The 20,827-nt window shown below is 30.6% G+C and overlaps 1 protein-coding gene across 1 annotated transcript in view; it reads right to left on the reverse strand.

The window, feature by feature from the left end:
• Positions 1-4,666: 4,666 nt before the first annotated feature.
• The window catches only part of LOC143057065 (sushi, von Willebrand factor type A, EGF and pentraxin domain-containing protein 1-like), a 34,581-nt gene continuing 18,420 nt past the window's right edge, over positions 4,667-20,827 (reverse strand). Inside the window, exons 16-27 of the mRNA XM_076230296.1 lie at positions 19,722-19,889; positions 18,509-18,676; positions 17,666-17,827; positions 16,934-17,101; positions 15,823-15,984; positions 14,538-14,699; positions 13,586-13,753; positions 12,520-12,690; positions 11,173-11,340; positions 10,168-10,332; positions 8,904-9,068; positions 4,667-6,256 (exon numbers count right to left, since the gene is read on the reverse strand). Of these exons, the coding sequence (XP_076086411.1) occupies positions 6,084-6,256; positions 8,904-9,068; positions 10,168-10,332; positions 11,173-11,340; positions 12,520-12,690; positions 13,586-13,753; positions 14,538-14,699; positions 15,823-15,984; positions 16,934-17,101; positions 17,666-17,827; positions 18,509-18,676; positions 19,722-19,889 (2,000 nt within the window). The 3' untranslated portion in view covers positions 4,667-6,083. The remainder of the gene's footprint in view (positions 6,257-8,903; positions 9,069-10,167; positions 10,333-11,172; positions 11,341-12,519; positions 12,691-13,585; positions 13,754-14,537; positions 14,700-15,822; positions 15,985-16,933; positions 17,102-17,665; positions 17,828-18,508; positions 18,677-19,721; positions 19,890-20,827) is intronic.

Raw genomic sequence — 20,827 nt, forward strand, 5'->3', positions numbered from 1 at the left:
AAATTTTTGGAAACTGAAAATTTATTTGTTAGAGAGTAAAAAAACAGAAAGCTCGTCGATATGTTCTCCTGTTTCTTAGCCAGTACACATTCATTTTAATACATTCTATATAATCAATGAAAAAAAAAATGTAGAGTCGAAAGTTCAATTGTATCCATAATACATTCAGGAAAACCGAAATTTACATGTAGCACAAATCTGAATAGCCCAATTCCAGTAAATATTGGAAGTCTGATTTTTACATTATTTTTTAACTTTAATTTAAATTTGGTGATCACAAAGTGGACTCTGGACTCTTAACTTATAATAGGATCCAGAATATTTAGAACAAATCAAGTCTTCAAATATGGATATAAACTCATCATAGATACCAGGACTAAATTTTGTATATACGCCAGACGCGTGTTTAGTCTACAAAAGACTCATCAGTGACGCTCGAATCTAAATCTTAATGTCTATAGAACATTATTAGTTATTATCATATGATGTTTGAAGGTTACGGTACAGTTTTTATGGTTCATTGTTCACAGCGTTATAGATATTCTAATATCATGATTTGTATCCCATTCCTAACTTAGGATTAATTTTATCTGTTTTGTTAAGGAATATGCAGTGAGCATTTGTTTACCATTGTAATACGTCTATGAACATTTTATAAGTATGCGATTGGTTTATCAACTGACAGAACTGCTCTATTTCAACCTGCATGCTGCATGACAATATGACTGGTGTTCGAATCCTGGTCGTGTCAAAATAAAACTGACAAAATTAAATGTGTTGCTCTTGCTTAGAATTTAATATTATTAACAAAATGATAAAACGACGAACAAAGAATAAAATACGAGGACACAAACACTTATCATAAAATAAAACAAGCAAAACCGTCAAAACAAAAGGACAAAACGACATAAAAAACACCAAAAGAACAACATGAAGGTCTTTCCACAATTATTTGAAAAAAAACTGTTGAAAAGAAGGTACTTCCTTTTTACTCAAAGTAAAAAAAAAACATCCAATGATTAGTTTCTGCGTACTAATGTGATAAATAATTGTTTTGCATAAACTTTTCAGTGAAATAAGGGACAACATTTGCAACTTCCGGTGAAGTTAATGTCACTTCCGGTCATATATAATAGCCTTTTCAACACTGATTCCAAAGATATATAGTTTGTAATACTTTTGTTCGAAAACCAGGAGATAATTGGCCAATTCCGGTTGATCAAAAGTCAGTTCTAGTACTAAGTGATAGGAAAATGTATCAAAATTACAAAATATATGGATTTTGAGTACTTTTATAAGAAAATAGAGCAAAAAAGGCTACTTCCAGTTTTCTCAAGGTCACTTCCGGTTCTCATTTTTCAAGGTCCTGTTTCACCCAACTTTTTGTTAAAGGTCATTTGGCTTTATAATGAACCAATTTTAAGTAATTATCAATTAACCTTATATTTAGACATTTCATGGGCACCTACTCCTATAAGATGTCAATACATTGTATCAGACCAAATGTAACATATTTTCATTATCATAAAGCAAACATTTCTCACTTGTTTTTTTTAAACATATCTTTAAAAGTTTTTGAGAAAATGCAAAAATAAGCAAAAGTCAAAATTTAGAATTTGATCTTGACCTTGTTTTCTAAGTTAGTACATAGAAACCTCAAATTAAAACATTCCATGGGTATACGGTTATCTGTTTATGAGTTAAAAAAATATGCCGACAAATTTATTTCCTAAAGGTAGATAACTCCTATAAAATTTCATCGAATCGCTTCGATATAAATCAGCCAAAAATTTCTTATGATGTAACGAATAATTTGTGAAAAAAAATTAGATATTTTTTGTAACGAAGTGGATGCACACATTAGATAAACAGTGAATAGGGAGATAACTCTTACACAGAAAATTGTTCGTCTTAGCAGGGTGAAATTTAAAACCTCATAAGCTGTATGATACTCTATAAGAAATATCTAAGCGACATATTCATAACAAAAATTTCAAAATATGGCGAAAAAAACATAATAATTGAAGGTCTTTCCACCAAAAACAATGTATTTTAATATGAAAGTAGTAAAATTAAGTTAAAAATGTCATCTCAATTGTCAAATGATAGCTTATTCTACGCTGATACCAAAAATATATGTTTTCTATACAATATTTTTTAAATAAGGGAGATAATTTGTTACTTCCTGTTTAAAAAATGTTATTTCCGATAATATTTGACACTGATTCCAAAAATATCTGGTACTATATACTTTTGTAATAATAAAGTACAAAAAATAGATTTTTCCGTCTTACACAAGATCACTACCGGTTGCTTTTTTTTCAAGCTAACATGGACTGATACCTATTGCTAAAAGTCGCATGACTTTATCATGTATATATATGAGGTATAAGCAAAGGTCAATATCTAAAGTTAAGCTATGACTTTAAGATCAATTTCAAGATCATAAACCAAGAACCTCAAAGCAAAAGACCATAGGTCTTAATTATATTTGGTTAATGAGTTATATCACAATACGCATATTTTTAAATACAAAAGGGAGAAAACTCCTTTTCACGTTCAACGTACCCTTGCAATTACAATTTACATGTTACGACATGTCGCAACTAACAATTTAGTAAAAATAATTTGTTGACATCTTATACGGTTTTTGGAAATAAGTGAAAATAAGTCAATTTCAAAAATTAGAATATGACCTTGACCTTTGACCTTGACCTAATTTTTATTTGTTTGAACCAAGGACCTGAATGCATAAAGGCTACAGAAAAATGGAAAGACCTAATAAATCATAGATACCAGGATTTTTTTTTTTATTTTTATTTTTTCTTAAATAATCACCTGTTACTTCAACCCTAAGTTGCCCAGGGATACAACCAAGGGGCCCCGATTTTTTTCAGGCTCAATTGTCGGGGGGTGGGGGGAAGAGAAAACAAACTCAAATTTTAGATAATCATGTTTCATCTATCTTTATAAATATCATCTATCTTTGTACAAATGTACATGTAATATAATCTATCTATATATTCATACATCACACCAAATATAATCATTTGAATAAAGTATTTATTCTAACGGTTTTTTTCTCTCTCAAAGGAGCTACCTAAATTTATTTATAAGCAGTTTCACTTTTATAGCAATTTAAACCGTTCTTTTGTTATGTTAATTTCTATTACATAAAATTTCTGGTCGAGTGATCTGATTGCACGTGCTATTCGTTAAAAATATATATATTTTTTTATTTACGCCAGTCGCGTGTTTTGTCTACAAAAGACTCATCAGTGACGCTCTAATCACAAAAAGTGAAAAAAGGTGAAATAAAGTACGAAGATGAAGAGCAATGAGGACCAAAATTTCTAAAAGTTTTGCCAAATACAGCCTAGGTAATCTATTTCCTCTGTTTTCTACTTTGTGTGTTTTAATTTGTGTTATCCTGTGTTATTTTCAAAAGAAAACCATATTTACAAATAGTTCCTAGTTTCGTTCTTTAGTTTACATAACCGACGATTATTTAATCTGAAGGAAATTTTTTTTCAGTTCCATAAGTTAGAACATAAATTCTATGTTTCGTTTTTCAGTTGAATATTGCATTGCTTTTGTGTTATTATGCTGACAGATTAGTTTAGAAGTGACGAACAATGCTTTATTAGAATAATGGTAAATATAGCTTCTTATTTTTCATGCATCTGTATTTGTTAATTATTTTACATCACCTTATTTTTGTATGGTCTGTGTAAAAACATTATTATGCAAATTAAGTGTAAATTACTTTAATTTCCTGTTTATTGGTATACATTTTCATATTTATAAACATTTTAATGACACGAATTCAAAAGATGTGATGTCTTTCGGTGCGGTAAAAAAAATATTTTTTTACACTTTTCAATTCAACAATAGACATTTTTTGTTATATTTGCATCTTGTTTAGCCAGTTTTTGTATTGTTATGAGTGCAAATTCCAAGTCAGAAGTCTTTTTTTTTCAGTTGGTTGCTGTTTATCTGATCAGTTTGTTCTAAACTGCTCGTAGATTTATTCGTATTGCGATTCTTGGACGTTTTTCATGCTTTCATACTTGACTTGAATCAGAACGAGTACATGCGCCTAGATTGACAACGAAAAGATGAAAGAGATACCAATTGTCATCTTACTATAACGAAAATGAGATATGTTATACGATTACGATGTTTTTACGTTCGGAAGAAACTCATCAGTGTTTCTTAAAATTCTACGAATCAGCTGAATATAGTTATCAAAGGTACCAGGATTATAATTTAGTACGCCAGACGCGTGTTTCTTCTACATAAGACTCATCAGTGACGCTCATATCAAAATATTTTTAAAGCCAAACTAGTACAAAGTTGAAGAGCATTGAGGATCCTAAATTCCAAAAAGTTGCCAAATACGCCTAAGGTTATCTATGCCTGGGATAAGAAAATCCTTAGTTTTTGGAAAAATTCAAAGTTTTGTGAACAGGAAATTTATGAAAATGGCCACATTATTGATATTCGTGTCAAAACAGAAGTGTTGACTACTGGGCTGGTGATACCCTTGGAGACGAAACGTCCACTGAAAGTGCATTGAAAACCAAATATGTAAAAATAAGGTCGTGATTAACAGCTTAGGATATTTGTAACTAGGGTGAAGAAAAATAGATTTATAAGAAGATAGTAAACAGTAACCTTTAATATGTATTGCAAAATCAAAGTCTCATACAAAATTTAACAACTACATGTAACTAACATACTGTTCATAATATTCGCAATGATCATATATTCTGCGTTACCATTCATGTGAGTTAACGTCATCACGTCGTTTGAAAGAATCTAAGTAAAATCATCAATCGTCATAAATGTAAACTTTAAAGGACATATGCAACATAATGAAATAAGAGGTAATTTTATTATCCAGTGATGAAATCTCACCAATTTTATTAACCTATTGAAAGTTCTAAACGAAACGAGAATTCGTAAGTCGATAGATTCAGCGTTCCTTGCATTATTATCCTTAGCCGTCATGCACACCAAATTTCATATTCAGTGTATTTTTGATTATTTTGTATATTTTCCACATCATTGTAAGTTAATTTTTCGATTTATAAGTTTTTATGTCCCTCTGGTTTCTTTTGCCCCTTTTTTCGTCGTGTCCATGATTTATGCAGAAGTCTGTGCGATATTTAATTTTGCATCTTGTTTCTTTTTTTTATCAGCATGGAAGGTTCTGCCCGGAAAAAGAAGTCCGGTGATGACCTAAGATGTATACATAACCAATCCTTTTGGTAAAACATATTCTTTACATGTGTATTTACATGTATTCCTGTCGGCGGCAAACTGGTGAATAAGCAAGTTGAAACGTTAACTCTGCTTGGTTAGGTTGGCACAAAGGAGAGTTGTTTTTCATATATCATCCAAATTCCATTGTTGAACTTATAATAATATTGTCGGATTTACAATATATTTTCGATCTATGGAAATAAACCAATACACATACAGCCACATTGCCATCTCAAAGTCCATTAAAACCATTTTACCCTGTCGACTCACTCTAGAGTTGAGAGTTCATACTGTTTCCTTAATTTGCCTATGTTACCTATTTTTGCCTCTGGTCGATTGGCGAGATGTGAAGTACTGTTGCCTCAATTTACAACGTGTAAACTAAGCAATATTGTTTTATTATACATTCTATACGTTGTAATAAAATGCTTTTCAGAATACGAATAACAGAAATAAAATTATAGTAAAAACATAACATAATTGCTCTTTTGATTCTTGACTGTAAATGTTTCTGACATTCAAACCTTTAAAATCGATGTCTATTAAAACAATATGGTCCTTAAGACATTTCTACTAAGCTAATATAAAAAAACAGACATTGTGTTGTGAACACTTAGATTTATATCTTTCGTGATTTTGTAAATACCAAATGATGTCAAATACTAAATCCGTGTTGCCTTTTACATTGAATACCTTTAAGCTACTATGTTTTATCAAATTGCATATAACCTTTAATTACAAGACAATGTCGTTTTCATGGTATTCTAATCAATAAGGTCTTGGTTATCGTTAAAATGTCTCGAATGTAATATTTGTCACTCGGATACACATGTGAAATTGCCGATTATCCAAGTACCAGTGTTGCATTGCAAAGTAGGTAGTCCAGTTAAATTAAAGCCATTGTCACAACGATAATTCACGATTATGTCATTTTGAGTATTCTCTACAAATACTGTTGCATAAGGTCTTGACGGAGGAGGCCCACAATCTGAAAGTAAAAACATAATAATTGTTTCATATAAACTATCAATGTAAACAAATGAGTTCGAAAATTCAATTATCTTTTTGCTATTGATAAGGATGTTAAACCAGACGAATTGAATAAGCTCACAAAAAAAAACCGACTCTGCGAATGAAATGCATGTTTTGACGATTGCCACGGCATAACGCTAGGATGGGTTAACGCGTTTCATAGCAATATACTATCAACATTCATCTTTTGATTCTGTATGAAAACCGGAGATCGGATGTATCAATATGACTCTAAACTACGTAATGAATTCGGAATTACGTTACGAAATTTCTTCAGATATTATATAGTTACCGTTAATATTATGTATTTACTTTTCAACTTGTAAATATATTAAATATTATCCATAATTGCTGTACATGGCATAACTAATATTCAATACCGTCTTTAATATTTTGAACTCGTTTAAAAAGGGGGATGGTGATTGCGTAAGTTGTCAATAAAAGCAAGTGTACGACTTTTTTATTACTTGATTTATGCCCATTTGATTCTCATCTAAATTTTGCTGAAAACGTTATTACATAATGCAATCAGTCATCTATTTTGTTCTCCTGTTAGGTGTGTTCATCTACCTGTACCAATGATTAGTGGTCTGTAGTAGGATATTCGTCAAGGCTTTAAAACTGTAATCAGGAGGACCCTTTAGATTATTATACAATAAACTATGGGTAAATTGAATATAATTGCTAATAATAATGGCGGCGGCTACAAAAGCAAAAACAAACTTTGACAATGGCGGGTATCATTTGACGATGGCGCAAGATAATCTTACGATGGCAAGAATTTGTTCATGGTGCTGTTGATATATTAACGATGGTGAACCGCCATCATAAAATAGGCCATTGAGATATTTACATTTATATGTGTACAGTATATGTCAAAGTATTGGACATTTTTTCCATTTTTTAAATAACAAATCATAGCTTTTGATTGAAAGATATCATTATGCTTTCAAAACTTCTATTTAGTATCCTAAGGTTTGCACACCATATCGATGGACTTAAAACAACCCAAAAATAACTTTATCAAAAAAAAAAAAATAAAAATTACGGTGTAAATAATTTGCAGCATCATCATTTAGTCTGAACACACTGAAGACATTGACCGTTATTTTTTATTAAATCTTGCAAATATAACTAGTTCCATTGTATATTTTATCAGAAACAAGATATTTTTCCTTTCTTTTATTCATTTACATGTACAAACATGGATTATTATAAAAAAAGAACTAATACTGTCTTTTGATTGAAAGATATACAAAAAGAAGATTATCATATTCATCAATCAAGAGTTTGTTATACGCGTTGTATATTTGTTGTAATCGATTATATCTTTATAAAAAAACACCTAATGAAACATTACCTTGTGTATGCGATGACATTTTGTAAAAATATGTGAACTGATGTCGACATTATCATCTTCTACTTTAATCTTAATGAAATGTAGACAAAGGGGTAATGTTGCCAATTGGTTTACAGAGGGTAACATCGGTATGTATAGTAGGTTTGTGTATCGTTTGTTTGTACAGTCGAACCTCGTTGTGTCGAACTCGGCTGTGTCCAAAACTCGGATGAGTCGAAGTAATTTCTCAGTCCCGGCATTATTCCCGTTTGATCCATGCATTTTAACCTCTGATGAGTCGAACTCGGATGATTCGAATTCTCGGTTAAGTCGAGGTAATTCTTAAGTCCCGTCGATGTAAAATTGGTGTAAATTGACCCCGATGTCTCGAAGTTCAAAATTAAAAAAAAAATCGAAAGAAATAAAAACTTTAAAAATAAAAAAAAGTTTTTCTTGTTTAACCTATTTATTTCCATAAGTGATTAACGCTGTGTAAATTTCATAAGTGATTAAAGCTGTGTAAACATACTTGTTTGTAAAACAGTTAAAATGACATGTTTATGATGACCGCTAATCAACACCTTTGTTGATCGTCCAAGCGGAACTTAAATGTGTTGAACCTATTTCACTTGGTATTTTTACGAATTTTAATGACCCAAGCTGAGATTAAATTAATCATTATAATAAGAACAATAATTAAAAGGATTAAAATATTTTATTAATTATTATGAGTCTGTCTTTTTAATCTATGAACACTGTTCACATTCTATAAAGATAATTAGTTATGAAAATATTTCGCGAATGATTCCATAATTTATAGTGACTGACCTTTGTAAATATTTGCAATCTTATTAAAATAAGTTCTCATCACTTGCTCCTCGATTTTTTATATGTCGCCGTGTGACATATAAAAAATCGAGGAGCAAGTGATGAGATATTTGTGTACTGATTTTATTTGTGAATATTGTGTGTTGAATCTTAAAAATACGGAACATAAATACACAATCATATATTATCATATCGAAAAAAGCACAATGATCAATAAGCATGCATCTAGTTTACAGAAATCACATATTGGTATTTCATACATTTCAAATATATGACGTCACACTCGACCTCGGATGAGTTGAACCTCGAATGAGTCGAATACTTTCGTCTGGTCCCTTTGACTGCGACACAATGAGGTATTTTGTACCTCTGCTTTTTATTAAATTCATTAAATATGTCTTGCCATTCACCTTTTTAAACAATGTAGACAACATACCTGAACAAATGAAGGTTGGTAAAGTCCATGTATTATTATCACATGCTGTATAACCGAGCCCAACCTGTGTTAGTCCAGACATACAACTGTATTTGACAACGGGATCACCGGCTATAACTTCAACTTCTATCGTAGTATTCTGTATATGTGGTGGATATGTACAAGCTTAAATTGAATAAAATTTTATCGATAAGATACTATGTCCACTTCTGAACTTGTCCAAATACCAATTAAATAATAAGTACACTTTTTTAATATGTATTTTACTCCCAGACTTACATCAAACCCTCTTAATGGAGAGCTCTTAAAATGTGTCATGTGCAATAGTTATAACGCTTCGTAAGATGTTGGTTCTCTCTTGTTTATCATTACTATTAGTACAAATAAGCAGTATTAGATTATAGGAAAATAAAAAATGAGGCGAACAAGTTGAAGTGCTTGTTTTTACTTTGAAGACATCAAGTATTATTTTTTACATCTTTTACTCCATCTTGCAAATATAACAAACATAACAGGCCATTATATAAAAAAATCCCATATGATTCATAACTATATATATTATATGATTACGCTTATACTTTTTTAGGATGCAAACAACATACCAGAGCAAATAAATGAGGGTGGATATAGACAAGCTGAACTTGATATAATATGTATAGACACCTATGACACCTTGTCCATGTAGGAAAATGCCAAAACACCTATTATATGAGACCTGTTGACAAAATCATGCATTTTTGATAAATTGTATGTTCAACTGTTAACATGCCTTCAAATTTACAAATGGGAAAGTCATTTTAAGACTTTTGTTTTACATTTTGAACCACATATGAATTTTGAACGGAAAGTAGTTGTAATACACATTTTTAGAAGTTTATCTGTTGCTGGTGTTGATCAATTTTGTCAAATCACAAAAAAGTCAATTCACAACTTTCATGTCGTGTTTTCCTCTTAAGTTCAGAAACGATCACTAAATACATGCTATCAGTCAGAACAATATCACAATCATATATTATCATATCGAAAAAAGCACAATGATCAATAAACATGCATCTAGTTTACAGAAATCACATATTGGTATTTCATACATTTCAAATATATGACGTCACACTCGACCTCGGATGAGTTGAACCTCGAATGAGTCGAATACTTTCGTCTGGTCCCTTTGACTGCGACACAATGAGGCATTTTGTACCTCTGCTTTTTATTAAATTCATTAAATATGTCTTGCCATTCACCTTTTTAAACAATGTAGACAACATACCTGAACAAATGAAGGTTGGTAAAGTCCATGTATTATTATCACATGCTGTATAACCGAGCCCAACCTGTGTTAGTCCAGACATACAACTGTATTTGACAACGGGATCACCGGCTATAACTTCAACTTCTATCGTAGTATTCTGTATATGTGGTGGATATGTACAAGCTTAAATTGAATAAAATTTTATCGATAAGATACTATGTCCACTTCTGAACTTGTCCAAATACCAATTAAATAATAAGTACACTTTTTTAATATGTATTTTACTCCCAGACTTACATCAAACCCTCTTAATGGAGAGCTCTTAAAATGTGTCATGTGCAATAGTTATAACGCTTCGTAAGATGTTGGTTCTCTCTTGTTTATCATTACTATTAGTACAAATAAGCAGTATTAGATTATAGGAAAATAAAAAATGAGGCGAACAAGTTGAAGTGCTTGTTTTTACTTTGAAGACATCAAGTATTATTTTTTACATCTTTTACTCCATCTTGCAAATATAACAAACATAACAGGCCATTATATAAAAAAATCCCATATGATTCATAACTATATATATTATATGATTACGCTTATACTTTTTTAGGATGCAAACAACATACCAGAGCAAATAAATGAGGGTGGATATAGACAAGCTGAACTTGATATAATATGTATAGACACCTATGACACCTTGTCCATGTAGGAAAATGCCAAAACACCTATTATATTAGACCTGTTGACAAAATCATGCATTTTTGATAAATTGTATGTTCAACTGTTAACATGCCTTCAAATTTACAAATGGGAAAGTCATTTTAAGACTTTTGTTTTACATTTTGAACCACATATGAATTTTGAACGGAAAGTAGTTGTAATACACATTTTTAGAAGTTTATCTGTTGCTGGTGTTGATCAATTTTGTCAAATCACAAAAAAGTCAATTCACAACTTTCATGTCGTGTTTTCCTCTTAAGTTCAGAAACGATCACTAAATACATGCTATCAGTCAGAACAATATCATACCACTGCATGTAAACAAAGGTACCGTCCAATTGGTTGAAGAGAGGCAAACAATGCTGCTATTCCCAATTAAATTAGTTCCTTCTTCACACTTATAATAAAATATTATACTGTTTGTATCTATCAACAATTCCAAAGTCGCATTCAACACGTTTGGTGGATTGGCACATTCTAAAATTTGAAATATCTGTATATATATATTTGTATGAACACATTAGTTTTGGTATATCTAATCATGATAAAAAACATATATTTAGTAATATAGTATGACTAAATAATTTGCAAGCCAAAGATGTATAAATATCTAAATGTGTAAAGGAAAAAATTGCGTTAACAAAGACGGAACTTTTATTCCGGTTATTATTATATATTTTTCCATTGTCGTTGGCAACGTCCAGGGAGTAGCACGGTGAATTCCACACATGGAGATGAATCTGCGTATCCTAATTAAGTATATCATACCATCCCCGTACCGATTGGTCTTTAAATCTTACGCAGTGATTGTTGGTTGTCGGTACAACGGTTTTTTCTTGACATGTATTTGTAGGCATTTACCATTTGTTTGAATTATAATTTATTATTGTACTTAATGTATCTTCTGTCTTTTTTTAAAACTCAGTTATACAAATAATGCAATCACCAATACAAATAATATGCTTTAGACCAAACATGGACCAGGATCTATAAATCACCCCAAATGTCAGGTGCGGTATATATGATGTTCAATCCTTAGTTTTGTATGTTTTGTTTGGTTTACTAATGCTTTTTTGTGTTTTTTAAAATGTTTTTCTCTGTTTTATTTATTGTCATGGCGTTTGCAAAGTCCCATTAGCATCTTTTACCTTTAAAGATCTTTAACAGACAACATATAAGAACGATATTATGAGACCATTACGGACTCCTTTTTTATGACTGTATTGTATACATTCGTAATGATGTAAATGATTTGAAATGACACTTTTATTTGAGGTATAAACATTGCCATCGGATGAGCCAAGTTAAATTGATATACTGAATGTCTTGAATAATTGAATACTCAAAAACAGCTAAACTAATATAGATATAAGAAGATGTGGTATGAGTGCCAATGGGATACAAAATCTACATCCAAGTCACAAATTGTAAAAGATAAACACCAAAGAATGGTCTCCAACGCGTAGCATTGATTCACACAGCAAGCTATAAACGACCCTAAATGACTAGACTGGTTTAAAACTATTCAAACGGGAAAAACAACGGTCTAATTTATGTACAAAATAAGAAACAAGAAATACTTTTGAACCACACCAACATACGACAAGTATTGTACATCAGGTGTCTTACTTAGGACAGGTTCATATATTTACGTACCTGTGCAAACAAACATGTGTGGTGACCAGGTCAAATTTGCCTGACATGAAATAGTTTTCGCACCAACTAAGTAATAACCATCGTTACACATATACGTCAAAGTTACGTCATCATGATGTATATTTTCTGTATTTACAGCAGCATTCATAATATTTGGCGGATTAGGACAATCTGAAAATAATATGAACATTTTTGTATAGTATTGAGTAGAAAAGCTGTTCATTTCGTATGCATCACTAAAACTATTGCGTACATATATCTTTCGATGGAATGTTTGTCAGGGTGCTGATGCAATACACATAATTTGAGAAATTATCAAAGTAAGATGAGTTTTGATGGTCTCAAAGATTATCAATGTCCAGTTTAAACAAATAATTTTAAATGAGCTTGAATTGAGAATTTGGTATTTTTACTTTTCAAAGTTTTCATTTTAATAAGACAAAACATTGTACTTATTTCAGTTGAATATTTTTAGTGTTTTATATCTATCAATGATATGTTGACAAACTTGTATTAGTTCGAACACAAAGGATTTTATATCACATAAACATATTACCTTAAATGTATTGTGCAAATCAAGGGACCAGTAGTATATCACATTTGTCATAAATAGCTTAGGCGAAAACAAATCCAGAGATGCAAAACCATTTAAATGTATTGTCCTGTATGCTCCTTATAGTCGTGCTATATTAATACTTCGTGCGTCAAAAATTCTAAATACTGTATTCTAGGTGATTTTACTAATGTGATCTTTTCTGTATGAAGGTATAATTATTTTATGTCTAATATATAAGAAGGAATGATAGTATTAATCAAGTATGTATATTTCAAGATTATTAAGTAACTGGCGTATACAGTGAATTGAGTTAACACTTTCTCAACTAAAACCTTGGTTTCGCAGAAGAAAATTTACACATTTTTTAAAAATTATATTGAGTTTCGATTTTTGTTACTCTTAATAACAAATCTAGATACTAACCTTAAATAGTTTACGTTATGTCTTCATTTAATGCATTAGTGAATTTAAAACGTGGACATCCAAAAGTGATTTACACGCATGACTCACCTGTGCATTTTAAATTAATATCTGTCCAGCTACCATTTAACTGACATTTTATGACATCATTTCCAATTAATGTGAAACCACCGTCACATCTGTATCTAGCAAAATGATTGTTGTCAACCATTTCAAATGTGTAGGTGCCATTTTTAACAACTGGAGGTTCAATACATGCTTTAAAACAACAAGAATATAACGAAGGACTATTATATGAAACGTGTGAAGGACTTTTTTTTTTAATTTGTCTGTCAAATCATAGAACTATCATAACTATGCGCATTTGAATACGATGTACATATTATGTCTTCCTTATGCACAATGTAAGACTTTATATTGGAATAACATATTTAGTTTTTTTAAGAAATGTATAGTACTATTGTTTCTGGTATGTTAGTTTCCTTCAATTTTATAAGCAAAGGTGTGTTTTTATTTTATATGCTACCAGATGAAACTAAAGCAAATCTCTTTTCCGTTTAAAGAAATATGTTATTTAAACAAATGAAAACGGAACCAACAAGTTTTTTGAAAATCTTCTAATTTTGGATTTCATTATCATCTGTACATATTTCATAAGATTTTCACCAAAATGAGGTTGACATTTACGTTTTGTATTTCCTATCAGACACACACTTAAATGTCTTCTAGTGTATAAATATATGCAAAATGGCCAACACATATTGACATCAGTGTGACAATTACTTAAGATTGATTTTTTATGATTTTAAATGTATTTTCTTTACTGCAATGATTTCTTTACTTGTCGACTCTTTGAAAAGAGGGTCGAAAAATTTAATAGAAAATATTCATAGCAGAAAAAAAAAACAATTTACCTGATAGTTTTTGACTGTACAATGTAATGTTTGCTGATTTGCATATTTTTTTGCAATACTAATAATTTGGTCATTTGTGTATAATTGGTTAATATTTTAATTAACGTTATATCTGGTATTTAACTTACCAATACATATGAACGATGGATAAGTCCAGTTTCCATCAGACTTGCATTCTATATTTTCATTTCCGATTAAATTTAGTTCGGAATCGCATTCATACACTACATTGTTATCACTGGGCACAACTTTAAAGCTGGCATTTTGAACTGCAGGTGGTTGTGAACATTCTGAAAATAATTTCATTTTATAAATTAAAGTTCCTTGAACACTATCCTACATGGTCATTTCAATCTATCTTTATGTTTAAATCGAAAAAAGGCATCAACGCTACCTAGTACGTTAAACGCGCCTTCGTCGTCTGCACCAGACTAGTCAGTGGCCCGCAAGTCGAATCATGATATAACCAAACCAAATACGAAGTAAAAAGGAAAGATACACGAGATACCTGCAAATTTTGTAAATTTTGTACAAGATGGATCAGAATATTTTTTACTGGCAGTCGCAATACACTGTTGTTCTAAGTAAACAATATTCGACAATGTTCGATAAACAGTAAATTCAAAAAATAATGTATGAGTGGTATTGAAAGTAATTAATGTTCTAGCAAATAGCTTTAATTCATGCAACCATTACAAACGCAAAAATGTGTTGTTTCATTCAAAATAATGACGATGTATGCATAGCCAGGAACATGAAATACGGTGGTTGTCTTCGGTTGCTATCTTTTTAATTTGATGTGTGTTAATTACAATCTAATTAAAAACCGATCTCTCATCGCTCCCGTTTTCTGATATGTCGCGTGGGAGATCTAACGAAAACGGATTTGAGTAATGACTTGACGACCTATTAATAAGCCAATCAAAAAAGTTTATGAATTATTTTGACTGACGATTTCGTCGTAAATAAAATGAGTAACATCCCTTTACCTTACGTTAAACTTTCAAGATCGTGGAAGACTCAATTTCATTGGTCGAAAAAGACACACCTACGAGGTCACTCACATGTGACCTCAAAGCGGGTTTCGTTAGATCTCCCACGCGACATATCAGAAACAGGAGCGATAAGAGATCGGTTTTTAATTAGATTGTGTTAATAAATATGTATTAGCACGTTGAACGTCTTATACATATTCTACAAACAATAATGAACTATTCAAATTCAGAACCATTAAATCGGCATCAGTTTGATTTAAGAAAAAAACAAACTTATGTTTCTTTTTGAATTTTGAATCTTCGTTGAGATAGTAGAAATAAAACCATCTGTATTTTTTAACGCCATAAAAATTTAATATTTGGTCTTTTGTTAATGTGAAATTGGTATTCAATCTTTAAAGTAAAACATAAATCTTACCAATACAAATAAATAACCGATCTGTCCAGTTTTCGTCAGGATCACACTCTATATGATCATTTCCAATTAAATTCAACCCTACATTGCATTCATACACCACATTATTATCAGCATGCATTATCTTGGAGGTGGCATTTTGAATTATAGGTTGGTCAGTACATTCTAAATATAAAATATAGTGCAATGAAACAGCCTTATACAAACGTTTCATGTTCTTCTTTAAAACAGTTTGCTTGGATTAACGTTCATGAAATGAAAAAGATTATAGTTTTTGTCGTAAAAATACATTGTACGTTATAAATTGAGATCGTCAAGTATCTGTCCTTGATGATGGTTTAAATTTGCAATTGTATGTTTCAGCCTTATCAGAAAGTTCAAAACATTAATAAAACTGATAATCAACATGGTTTTACACTTTTGAATAAAACTCTTGAATAACGATCGTGTTAAACACCGATTCTCATCGTTCATTTATTCAAGTAACGTTACAAATAGCATGAATTTCCACTTATACTACTCATTGAAAATTTTACGATACTTCCATTGAGAATAATTGGAATCATCATTTGAGACCACATATTTTTATATAGAATATTCAAAATGATCAAGAAATATCAGCACCCCTTTTTCAAAACACATTTAAATAATCGGAAAGAAAACTGAAATTATATGACAAACGTTCGAGGGGGAGGGAGAGGTAGTTACAATTGGACTTTACATTTTTTTTTTATTTATGTTTGCGAATAGTTTCAGTTTATATACACAAATGAGTGGAGATTAAGAAAATGCAAATTTTAAAGATAAATCAGGATTATGGTTTACTTCAAGTTAGAAGCTGGGATGCTTATTTTTTTTATATACTATACAATATTGATTTATTTTTCTCATTTTTAATGACCGTAGGGTTGACTATAAGTGCTAATATTTGCTTCATCTGCACGTGGGTAGATATTTTTTCATTAGCAAGAATATATACCACATCTTCTTGTTTATATACGTATAAACCGTCTCAATCACTCGTGTTTTCATTCTTTAAGTAATGGTTCAATGTATAGAAAGAACATAACGAATATTTTGTCTGTATTGGTATTTTCTTTACATAAATACTTACTTGTGCAAATAAAGTTATGATCCGTCCAGTTGCCATCAGACTGACATTCAATGACACCATTGCCAAGTAAATTGAATTCATCGTGACATTTATAAATAACGGTATAGTTACTGTTTAACATTTCAACTGTATACATGGCATTCACGACATCAGCTGGCTCTGCGCATACTGTATTGAAAATATGATCAGTGCATTTATAAGGGATGAGTTGTATATTCACTTGTATTTATAATTGCTATGTTAATATGTGACGAAATACTTCTAAGCAGAAAATAAATCGCAACGTTTTTATTGTTAGAAATGTAAAATATGTCGTTTTTGATGGTACACGATGGTTCTTGAATGTATTTGATTGTTTTTCTTTAATGGTATAATTCACATAAGCAACACATTTTATTAACAAAAAAAAATCAACTTGATCAGAGTTAAGGTTTCACTCAATCAATCAAAAGTAAAACACAAATGTCTTTGAAAAAAAAAAAAAACATTTCGATTTGAAACATTGTGATAAATTACATGAATAATTACATATATCAATTTCATTTGAAAAATAAATAAAAAGAGTGCTTCGTTGTTGCATGTCGTCGATATATATCATGCAATCAATCACTACTTTAAAGGTATTATTTCGGTACATAATATTGAAATTTATTTATTGCGATGTTACAAAATGTCTTCCCTTGATTTGTTATAAAAGACAATGCAATGCGTTATCCCAGAAATTTGTCTCACCTGTGCATATGAATGAACGGTCAGTCCAGTTTCCACCTGGCTGACACTCAATATTTTTATTTCCAATTAGATTCAACCCTACATCGCATTCATAAACCACGTTATTATCACCATGCACTACCTCAAATATTGCATCCGGGGTTTCAGGTGGATCTGTACATCCTGAATATATATAAGAAACATATATGTTCACAAGAATACAAATGCATCCTAGCAGTTCGTCAAAATATGTTCACATTGTTATATAAAACATTTTTGCCTCGATTATTTATTTTATGTTATGGAGACCACAGTGCAAATGAAATAAGTATTGTATATCATTGCTTGATTTAAAAAAAGACCGTCAGGTATATATTCACGACACACTGATTGATGTCTTTATTTCAAGGCATTTTGCGTGTTATAGACAGTCTCATTAAAACCATGTCTGGCAATTCAAATACTTTAAACCTTGGTTAAAACTTGTTTTAATGATCATTTAACAGTTACGATAAATATTAAATCATTGATATCAATGAAACGATTTTTTCTAAAGTCTTTCTGTGTAATCATGACATATGACGGCTAAAAAATGTAAAATTATTACCAAGGCAAATCACTGAAACAAACACAGAGGAGATGCATTATCATTTGACAATTAATTGTAACATCATTTTTTATACATAAAATATTATTTCGAATAATTTTCATTGGATTTTAATCTGCGTTGAAAAGATTGTTTGGCAACGTCCAGAAACGTCAATGCAGCATTTAGGAATTTAAAGTTTACTTTACAGAGTATGTTTTGAATTTTATCAGTTTGTGTTATAAATTAATACAAGTGTATTTTAATTGTATACTAACGTGTGCATATAAATTGAAAATCTGTCCAGATACCACCCGGCTGACATTCTATAACACTATTTCCAAGTAAATTAAATCCATCATCACATTTATAGACAACGGTATAGCTACTGTTTAATTTTTCAACTGTGTACTTTGCATTCATGACGTCAATGGATTGTGAACATGCTACAAATATATGATTAATGATTTTAAAGCCCCGAGTATTGTGTTCCCTTATTTTCCGAATTGCTCTTTTCAATATTTGTCTAACATTTCTGTAATCAGTATTAAAGGGTTACGCTTTTATTTTGAACATGTTTCTGTAGGTTTGAAATGAAGTTATATTATTAAATTTGTCATATATACCAGACTAAACTTGTATACACAGACACAAGCTTTGTCTTCAAAAAACGTATTACTGATGCAGAATATAAAAGTTAAAAAGGCCAAACACAGTACGAATTTGAATAGCATCGATGACCCGGAATTCCCGTGAATACAATAGTGAATACTCTTTTATAATGCTTGAACTTTTGATTTATAAGTAATGAATCATACTAGTAACATATGTCGTAAACCATTTTTTCAGCATATGTCAAATCTTTAATTGGTCCATCATAGTTGGGCAATTAATTTACTAACATGCGAAGTTACTTAAACTTATGTGTGAACTTTTATTGACAATGAGAGTTATTTGCAACACATGCAAAAGTGTTTTGAGAAACGAAATAATAAACATTTAAGAAATGAAAGTTCTTTGCAAACTGAATTATTATTGACTCGATTTGTCTCTGTCGATTGCACGTTTGTTAATTACGATGGGACATCATTTGTTATGGTTTACAAAAAAAAAAATGTACACTGCAGTGAAACAAGTGTGTAAGAAGTGGCATTCTGTGTGTGTTTTTTGAAAAGTAATTATTATTTGATTTGCATTCTGGGAAAGGAAATTGTATTGGTTATGGAAACACATTTTTTATTTCTTGTAATGTGCTGTGGGCTCATTTTGAAGAAAATCCAAGAAATGTGGACATCAATAACCATTTGCATCCTTTTACCCTTTTACTTACAGACATATTTAAAATGTTTGACACAGTATGGAAATTATCAAATCAGTTCATTTGAATCTTGTATCCTACAAGATGTCAGTTTTATTATTTTTTCTCGCTTGATTGGTGTCTCATTGACGTATGTTTTACATTTCAATTTTCTGTTTTAATTTGTTACTTACATGTGCAAAAGAATTTCTGTTGACTCCATATATTATCATTTTGGCATTGAATAGAACCATTTCCAACTAAGTTAAATCCAGGTTCACATTCATAATTTAAATATGTTATATTCAATGTGGTTTCAAATGTATAAATTGCGTAAGTTATTTCTGGAGGGTCAGGACATCCTGCAAAATCAAGCAAATGTCAAGTGATATGATAAAACAAAAATGAGTTATGGATAAATATGTTATTTGTATTTGAAGGTGTCAAAATTATGCATTATAACATTGTATGATTGATATCTTTAATAAGCTGTTGCCTCTGAATTAGTTAAGATCCTAATCACAAGTCCGTAATGTCAAAATACGTTTTTGCAAAATATCTTTCTCAAAACGAAGTAAAGACATGAAAGAGTTAGCGTAATTAATGATTCTTTTAATATTAAAAATACAGAAACCTATTTTCATATAGTTTACTATTTCCTGTCTTATTATTATTGTCTTTCTTTAATCATTAACTAGAATTAAAGTGGAAAAAGCGAACAGTCATGAAGAACAATAAAAATTTCAAGCATTCATAAATCAGAGTATCAAGACGTCAGTTATTAAGTGGTTGTCGAAGAAAACCTGGAGATATATATATATATATATATTTTGTAGTTTTTAATGTTTCCGTTCAATCGTTCTTTTCATAACGATTTCACATCAAAACGCATTCTAACATCCTGAAATGTTTTTGGTTTTTAATACACACCTATTCTTACGAAAGCAGCTTGCGCTTTATTTTCTTAACAAACTGTTTTTATGTGTTGGATAATAAAAAGAGCTTTGACACAACTAAGTTGTTTCCCGTAATTTAAGGACCTGAAATATTGTATGTTTTAAGGTGAAGGTGTCAAAAACTAAGGATTTTCTTATCCCAGACATAATTACCTTAGCCGTATTTGGCACAACTTTTTGGAATTTTGGATACTCAATGCTCTTCAACTTTGTACTTGTTTGGCTTTATAAATATTTTGATATGAGCGTCACAGAGGAGTCTTGTGTAGACGAAACGCTCGTCTGGCGTACTAAATTATAGTCCTGGTACCTTTGATAGCTATTAAGCAAATCGTGATTCTGAC

The sequence above is a fragment of the Mytilus galloprovincialis genome, chromosome 13 (assembly GCF_965363235.1).
Source record: "Mytilus galloprovincialis chromosome 13, xbMytGall1.hap1.1, whole genome shotgun sequence".
Lineage (NCBI taxonomy): Eukaryota > Metazoa > Mollusca > Bivalvia > Mytilida > Mytilidae > Mytilus > Mytilus galloprovincialis.